The sequence below is a fragment of the Arachis stenosperma genome, chromosome 5, assembly GCF_014773155.1.
Source record: "Arachis stenosperma cultivar V10309 chromosome 5, arast.V10309.gnm1.PFL2, whole genome shotgun sequence".
NCBI classification, from domain to species: Eukaryota; Viridiplantae; Streptophyta; class Magnoliopsida; order Fabales; family Fabaceae; genus Arachis; species Arachis stenosperma.
Genome location: NC_080381.1, coordinates 42145176 through 42154476, shown reverse-complemented (window position 1 = coordinate 42154476; position 9301 = coordinate 42145176). Strand labels below are relative to the sequence as shown.

General features: G+C 41.4%; 1 protein-coding gene across 1 annotated transcript; it reads right to left on the bottom strand.

Annotated features, from left to right (window-relative positions):
- Positions 1-3031: 3031 nt before the first annotated feature.
- Positions 3032-3484, bottom strand: LOC130980738 (extensin-like). The gene has a single exon (XM_057904388.1). It carries the CDS (start codon positions 3482-3484, stop codon positions 3032-3034), a length of 453 nt encoding a protein of 150 aa, XP_057760371.1.
- Between the last annotated feature and the right edge of the window lie 5817 nt (positions 3485-9301).

The window sequence follows — 9301 nt, the reverse complement described above, 5'->3', positions numbered from 1 at the left end:
GTGCTAACCCAACTAAGGAAGGGATACCTTACAGGTACAAGATACAAGACACAATCACACCTAAAGAAATCAGAAAACAACTCTAGGCTTTTCTCTAAAGTGTATCTCTCAGCCTTTTTCAACTCTTGGCTTTTTCTCAAGCTTTCTCACAATGCCTTTTCTCTCAAGAAATTACAGAAAGATAAGCTTAGAAAAATACATCACAATCTGTAAAACATGAAGGAGATTGACTTCATCAAACAGCCTCTTTGCTATGTGAAAAACCAGCTTTGCAAACCTCTGATTTAGTTCTTCAGTATTGGTCGAATGCTTCTTTGATAGAAAACATTATCCAAGTAGAGGAACTTCACAGGGAATACTTCACAGAACACAACTCACCAAACTCTGGTTTTCTCTCCTTACTTTCTGAATGAACAGCAATATTCATTTATCTCCTTGCATGTTTCTTGGTTCTTCTTCAAAGGTCAACACCTTGAGCCTTGAGCTTCGCCAACCCACAGATTCACTTTTTCACCTTAATCCTTAGAGAAGAAACTTTCCCTCTGACTTCCTTTCCTTGACCGAAAGCCATAACACAGCAACCACAGATGTCTTTCAATAGTCAACTTGATCTGAGCCTTTGAAAACCAACTTGGTCCCCAAGTCTTGTTTAAGACCGTAGATACACACCAGGGAAGAACAGAAATCCTCTTTCCCTTGTATCTCATTTCGGATAGAGCAGAGAGTTGGGAAGAAGAGATGTAACCGAGTTGCATGAATGAGGAAAAGATTTACCTATAACCTAAGCTTGATTTGGTTCAGATTTTGTTGAGATGATTTCTGCCTTTCAAGCTTAGTTTCTCTTTCTTGCTTCTTTGATGACTATCTTGGTGAGGAAGCTCTCTCTCTCTTTCTTACTTTTCTGAAGTTGATTTGACTTGGTCAGAGAGTAGAAGAACGTTGCACTTCAAGAGGGAGAAGACTTCAATCTTGCAAGAGAAGCTTTGTGAGATGGATTTGGATTGAATTTCCATTAAGCAACTCGGTTGGCCCATTAGATTCTTTGGCTTCTTTCTTTGCTTTTGTTTGGGCTTTACCCATCAGCCTTGCTATATTGTCTTTATACCATTTGGGCTGCTTAAATGAATTTGGCCTGCAATATAAAATAAATAATTAGTAATATACCATTAAAATTGATCAACACTAATTATTTATTTTGCCCAAAAATAATGTTTGTCATCACTAATTAATTTAGTTAATTTCTTAACTCAACAATCTCCCCCTTGATGACAAACATAATTTAAGCAATAATCAAAAGGAAATGAGTTTGAGTAAGGTTTAGAAACTCCCTTTGATTTTTGTCATTTGCTTTTATGTTGCTCCCCCTTTTCTTTTCAAGAGTAGCTCCCCCTGGATTTATGCTTTTCTCTTTGTTCCTGTTTTACATTGTACTTAAAGAGAACACAATAGAGAGCTATACACAATTATTTTATCTAAGGAATACCACATAATCATCCCAACATATCATGTCAACAGCAAAAACAAAGTATCAAGGTTAATCAAGGGTAGACTGATATCATATAAAAGCAATTTCCAACTTGCATGTCAATTCCTTCCCTCAATAGCACAGGTGCAGCCCAAAATTTATATGCTCAACACTATCATAAGCAGCAATAAGAAATTTACAATCACAAAAATTAGTAGCATCAAAGGTCAAGCATCAAAGGTCAAATTCAGCAGCTATTTCTCCCCCTTTTGTCATCAAGGGCGGATAAAGAGCAAGATCAATAAAAAACAACACCTTAAATCCTGCAAAAAAGGTTAGATCACGGTCCAAAGTTCTAACTAGAACAACAAAAGTGCAGTAGTATTTAGAGTTATTACAGTCATCCAAAATAAAAACAGTTCAACAGTTGCAAAATAAATAGAGTTCATGAGACAAAAAGAGAGCAGCAGCAGCAGTTTTCATGAGACAAATCTTAGGCATCAGAACCATCCCCCTCCGAAGCAGCTTCCTCTTCAACATCGGTGGCAATGTCTTCATCATTATTAAGGTTATCAATGAAGGTCATGAGCACAGCCACCCTATCTCTTGATTTCTTCAGGAAGTTCTCGTGCTTGCTAGCTAGCTTCCTTTGTTCCTTGCTCATGGCAATTAAGTGATTTGATTGTGAAACAAACTCTTGAGCAACATCCTTGACTACATTCAGCAGAGCAGATTTCTTCCCAGTGGAAATGGAAGTACCCTCAGTGGAAGGAGGAGGAGAGTCATTTGGTATGTACTCTTCATCATCATCATCATCTAAAACCACTCTCTCAGATCTAGTTGGCCCTTTTTGCTGTTTCACTGAACCACCCCCTTTTAGGTATGAATGTCTGTTTTCATAATCCTCATTTGACAGGTCAACACCAAAATTTTCAAATATGCAAGTTTAAAACATGCCATAAGGTAGTGCTTTATCTTTCACACTTCTAACAGAATCAAACATGTATCTAGCCATCAAATAGGCAAAAGAGATTTCTGTTTTAGTGATTAGGGCATACAAAACAAGTGTGTCCGTGTAAGAAACCCTTTGATATGAACCACTTTAAGGAATTAAAATGTGGTTGATAATACGATTCAACTGAGCACGTTCATATCCTAGGACTTTGTGAGTGGGTGTGATGCCATCAATTAAAGAAACATGTTCACAAATGTGAGCAAGAGCATCATGGTAAGAGATACCAACACCTTCATCCCACTTCACAGATGTATAAGCACACGGCCCTACATCAGTGTACTTCAAGGAGTCACTGATTGTCTCATTATTCAAGATAATGTCTCTGCCCTTAACATAAGAATGCACGCTTCCTTCATGGTAAGTCATGTTTGCATAAAATTCTTTGACTAACTTAGGATATACTGGTTTTTTGATTTTGAAAAGGTGATTCCAGTCTAAAAATTTCAGATTTTCAACAAAAGGAAATCCTTTCTTTTTCAAATCAGGTAAATCAGCAAGAAAAGAGGGACATAGATGACGGTACTGAATAACTCCCTCATAAAAGTCATGGTTCATGGCAGATTTGAAATGATGGGGTTATAGTCTGAGTGAGATGTCATGAAGTGTGATTTGTGAGCAAAGGGATCAATGTCTGGTTCGCTAACAGATTTGAGAGGGTGATGAGGGTTACCTCTTTGTGAACGCACAGGAACAGACCTTGACTTAGGTTTTGTAGGCTCAGGAACAGGTTCTTCAACAGTAGGACGCTTACCCTTGGATGAACTCGGTTTTGTGGAACTTGGTTTGGATGGCGTTGCCTTCGATGGTGCTGGCGGTTTGGCAGGAGCAGGATACCTTGGAGTGTTCTTGGTCCGAGCCATGAGGTCACAGCGAGGAGGAGAGGTAGGAGGAGAAAGTGAGGGAGTGAAGGTGGTGTCTTGAGAACGGGTTGATGGTCTAGGAAAACCTGGAAGTTTATGGATTTTCTCACGAGGTGCTCTTTTGGCAATGACTTTCTTCCCCATTTTGGTTAAATTGATGCTTTTGATAGAAGAGAGATAGTGGTGTGAGAGGGAAGAAACCGAAGGGTTGTGGAAAAGTTATGGAGGGAAGAGAGGGATTGTTGGTAACCGTACCCAAAAGCAAATTTCCAAAACCATGCAACTGCATCACCATTTGAAAAGACTTGACAAGACATGACCTCATAAAAGAGAAGATTTTATTTGATCTTTAAATTAAAACAGGAAATTAATTTTAAATTTTGAAAGGCAATCAAAATTAAATTGAAACTCCTTTTGGACCAAAGTCAAAAATTAAGTTAGCAAAAAAAACTTTTTCGGTCCACAAAAACAAAAAAAAAAACTTTTAATGAAAACTTAAACACACAAGTAAGAATATAAGCAAGCAAGAATGTAACATTCATATTGGGCCCAGATGTGGTTTGAATTAATGGAACATATAGGACTACCCAAATCTGAATTGAGGTTGGCCCAAATTGATTTTTCACTTGCAATAAGCGCAGAACACGCTGACTTGGAGGAAACATTCATCATCTGCCCAGAATTGTCTCATACCTGTTTATGAGACAAAAATCTCCAGCAAATACATCAGCACTTTTCAAATAGAGAATCATAACTCAAAATGCCTAGACAGGTCCTAAGCATGCAGAATCTATCCTCAGCTAATGGTTTTGTAAAAATATCTGCTAATTGCTCCTCAGATTTAACAAATTGAATGCATATATCCCCTTTTTGGACATGTTCTCTTATTGAGTGAAATTTCACTTCAATATGCTTAGTCCTAGAGAGCAAAACTGGATTTTTAGAAATATTGATGGCACTCATATTATCACACATTAAGGGAATATTTTCAGCATTTAATTTGTAATCAGCAAGCTGTGTTTTTAACCATAAAAGCTGAGAACAACAAGAAGAAGCAGCTATATACTCAGCCTCTGCAGTGGATAAGGCCACTGTTGGTTGCTTCTTACTTGACCAAACATTTAAGGACTTCCCAAGAAAGCAACATAAACCAAAAGTGCTCCTTCTATCAACTCTATCACCAGCAAAATCTGCATCACAATAACCAACTGCAGAAAAATCATCAATCTTAGGATACCAAAGACCAATATTAGATGTGCCATGAACATATCTAATGATCCTTTTAACTGTAGAAAGATGTGACTCTTTAGGTTTGGATTGAAACCTAGAACACAATCCAACACTTTGCACAATATCAGGTCTAGAGGAAGTTAGGTACATAAGAGAACCAATCATCCCTCTATACCTAGTCTCATCAACATCTTTCTCAGTATCTCCCTTATCTAATTTAGAACTAGGATGCATGGGAGTTCCCATGGGTTTGGCATTTTCCATACCAAATTTCTTAACTAATTCCTTGGCATACTTTTCTTGATGAATGAAAATACCATTTTCAGTTTGTTTAATTTGTAGCCCAAGGAAAAAATTAAGTTCACCCATCACACTCATGTCAAATTCACTTGTCATGAGCTTTCCAAATTCAGTACAAAGGGATTCATTTGCTGATCCAAAAATAATGTCATCAAAATATATTTGGACTAAAATAAAAGAATTATTAGAGTTTTTGATAAATAGAGTTGTATTAGTGGTGCCTCTTTGAAAACCATTTTTTAAAAGAAAAGAGTTAAGTCTCTCATACCAAGCTCTAGGAGCTTGTCTTAAACCATAGAGAGCTTTAGACAATTTAAAAACATGATTAGAAAGCTCTTTATTTTCAAAACCAGGAGGCTGCTCCACATATACTTCTCTATCTATCACACCATTCAAAAATGCACATTTCACATCCATTTGGTATAATTTAAAACCACAAAATGCAGCATAGGCTAGGAGAAGTCTTATGGCTTCCATTCGGGCAACAGGGGCAAAGGATTCATCAAAGTCTATTCATTCTTCTTGGTCATATCCTTGTGCCACTAGCCTTGCCTTGTTTCTTGCAATGCTACCATCTTCTCCCAACTTGTTCCGGAATATCCACTTGGTGCCGGTCACTTTCTTTCCACTTGGCCTTGGAACCAACGTCCATACTTGGTTCTTTTCAAACTCAAGAAGCTCATCCTCCATAGCCTTAATCCATGAGGGGTCACTAAGGGCTTCCTTGACATTTTGAGGCTCCATTTGTGAAATAAGGGCAATGTTTGAACCTTCATTTGCCTTTCTAGTGGAAGACCTAGTTTGCACTTCATGAGACACGTCCCCAATTACAAATTCTTCAGGATAATTCTTCAAGAATCTCCATTCACGAGGTCTGGTGGACTTGGAGGCAGATTCAGTCACCAAGGGATTCTGTGTGCTGCTGTCTGCAGAATTTTCTTCATATTCATGAGACAAAATGGAATTGTCTCTTGAATTTTTAGCATTTGCTGTTTCTGGTTCAGCTTGTCCAAAATTTTCTTTTCCATGATTCTGAGCAGTTTCATCCTCCTTTTGAGCTTGATTTCCTGCATCACCATCTTCCAAAATGCTTTGCACCAAGTTAGTATCACAAAATGTAACATGTATGGATTCTTCAATAATTCTATCATCTTGATGATAAACTCTATATGCTTTACTAGTTGTGGAATATCCTACAAACAAACACTCATAAGATTTTGGATCAAATTTCCCCAGGTTTTCTTTGTTATTTAAAACAAAACATTTGCATCCAAAGATGTGCAAGTAATCTAAGTTTGGTGGGTAGCCTTTCCAAAGTTCATAAGGGGTTTTTTTTCAAAAATTTCCTTATGATTGTTCTATTTAAAATGTGGCAAGCTGTGTTGACTGCTTCAGCCCAAAGGAATTTAGGAACATTGTTCTCACAAAGCATAGCTCTTGTCATCTCTTGTATGTTTCTGTTCATACCCTGACCGAGCTCCTCCAACTCGGCAAAATCCATGAAAGGTCCGACCTCATCCCAAGGCCCACACCTGAGGTCGGACCTCGGACAATAAAGCAAATAAGGCCCATCAAAAGGAACGCAGCCCAAAACCTAAAGGCCGAAAAGGCCTAGGAAAGGCGGTTCCACAAAGATAGAGGTAAAACTCCCAAAAGATAAGATAAAGATAAGAATATCTTATCCAGGGAAGATCACGACCAACTACTATAAATACACTGGAGCACCCAGGTATGGCATTCATTCCACATTCTACACATATCTGCTTGGACCCATGCTAACTTAAGCATCGGAGTGTCATTGCAGGTACAACCACCAATCGCCAACACATCAAGCTCGGGTCCCTGACCCCCACCTCGGGCATCTCCAGACGACCGAGCTACACGTTTCAGGTAACCCCCGGAACATTGGCGCCGTTGCCGGGGACCTGGAAGTCATCCCTTTACCATGGCGGACGACCCTCTCAACAATGACCACGCTGCATCAGAACAAGAGGAGGAAGTTGACACCGGAGAACGACCGGACAGCCCTCTATCACCACGCACTCCAGGAGGAAACAAACAGAATCGCCCAAATACATCACTCCCAAACAAAGATCCACAAAATCCCGAAAAAGAAAAGAGCTCGGAAATTCTAGAAGCAGTCCGGGCACAACAAAACCGACTGAAACAACTCGAAGAGGACATAAAGAAGCAAAAAGAAACTGAACAAGATCTGAGAAGGGAGGCTCGCAAGCGCAGAGAATTAGAAGAAAAACTGCGGAAAATAGAGGCCAACCTGAAAGATCGGACAGAACGCGACACCACCCCCGAAGGCAACCATGATCCCTTCACACAAGAGATCATGAAGGAGAAGGTACCGCGAAACTTCAAACCACCCGATATGGATCTCTACGACGGCACCACCGATCCAAGTCACCACCTCAGCAACTTCAGAAGCAGAATGTACCTAGTTGACGCCTCCGACGCGATTCGGTGCAAAGCCTTCCCCACCACTCTCACCAAGTCAGCCATGAAGTGGTTCGACAACCTGCCACCAAGATCAATCACCAGCTTCGAAGACCTAACCAAAAAATTCCTAACAAGGTTCTCCATTCAAAAGGACAAGGCAAAACATGCCCCCAGTCTGCTCGGGATCAAACAAGGTAACCAAGAAACTCTCCGAGAATACATGGAGCGATTCAACAAAGCCTGCCTGGACATACAACACTTGCCCACTGAAGCGGCCATCATGGGACTAGCAAACGGCCTAAAAGAGGGACCGTTTAGCCAATCCCTATCCAAACGATACCCGACCTCCCTATACGAGGTACAGGAGCGGGCAGAAAAATATATCAACATGGAGGAAACCTCCCAGCTAAGAGACTCTTCTAGGAAGGAATCAACCTACCCACTCCGAGATCGAGATCGGGAACAGAAGAAGAAAGAAGAACCCAACTCGGACAAGCCACGGAAGTACCACAACTACACCCCCCTCCGAGTCTCCCTGGTAGACGTCTACAGAGAAGTATGCCACACCGAAAAAATTCCACCGCCCCGACCTCTAAAACACAAGAGAGCGGGGAGAGATCGGTCCGAATACTGTGAATATCACAAGCTCTACGGTCATTCTACTAACGACTGCTACGACCTAAAAAACGTTATAGAAAAACTAGCCAGAGAAGGAAAACTCGACAGATACATAGCAGGGAAAGGAGAAGAGACCAGGAAGAGGAGGCGGGGAGATAACGAAGATCGGGCCGAACAAACCCCACGAACCCCCGAAAGGCACGTTCACATGATAAATGGAGGGTTTGCAGGCGGAGGAACATCCCGATCCTCGCGAAAAAGACACCTCAAAGAAGTCTACCACGTCCGAGAAGACAGTCCCCTGCCCGAACTACCTACTATCTCGTTTACACGAGAAGATGCTCAAGGGATAATACCCGGGCACGACGATCCAATGGTAATCACCATTATCCTAGCAAACGCCAACTTACATCGAACCCTGATTGACCAGGGAAGCTCAGCAGATATCCTGTTCAAAACGGCCTTCGACAAGCTCGGACTTGAAGAAAAAGAACTAAAGGCCTATCCCACCGACCTATTTGGGCTAGGGGATACCCCAATCCATCCCTTAGGATACGTCTCGCTACACACTACCTTTGGAAGAGGCGAGCAATCTAAAACATTAAGCATCGACTACATTATAGTCGACGTCACTTCAGCATACAATGCCCTCATTGGGCGACCAACCCTAAATAGACTGGCAGCTATAGTCTCGACCCCACACCTCTGTATGAAGTTCCCTACCGCCAAAGGAATCGCCACCCTAAAAGGCGACTAAAAACTAGCACGGCGATGTTACAACGAAAGCCTGAGCCTAAAAGGAAAAGAGATCAACACAATAGAACTCGGGCGAGTTCAAGCCCGAGAAGATCTTCGGCCACAACCAGAGGGAGAAACCGAAAGAGTCCAGATCGGGAACACATCTGAAAAAGTAACAAACATAGGAGCAAACCTCGAAGCAGGCCTAAAAGAGGAACTCATAACCCTCTTAAAAGAAAATTCCGACCTCTTCGCCTGGAAAGCCTCCGACATGCCAGGCATAAGCCCCGACCTGATGTGCCATAAGCTATCAGTGTACCCGGGATCCCGACCTGTCCAACAAAGACGCAGGAAGCTCGGACCCGAACGCATGCAAGCAATAGAAGAACAAGTACAAGCACTACTAGATGCAGGGTTCATTAGGGAAGTAAAATACCCCCTATGGCTCGCAAACGTGGTCCTGGTGAAAAAGCCCAATGGAAAATGGAGGATGTGCGTCGATTACACGGATCTCAACAAAGCCTGCCCCAAAGACCCATATCCACTACCAAACATCGACGCCTTAGTAGACGCAGCCTCAGGCTATAGATATCTCTCCTTCATGGATGCATACTCGGGATACAATCA

What these genes read in the sequence shown, in the direction of transcription:
- LOC130980738 (XM_057904388.1), bottom strand. Translation starts at nt 3,484, where the DNA reads ATGGGGAAGAAAGTCATTGCCAAAAGAGCACCTCGTGAGAAAATCCAT.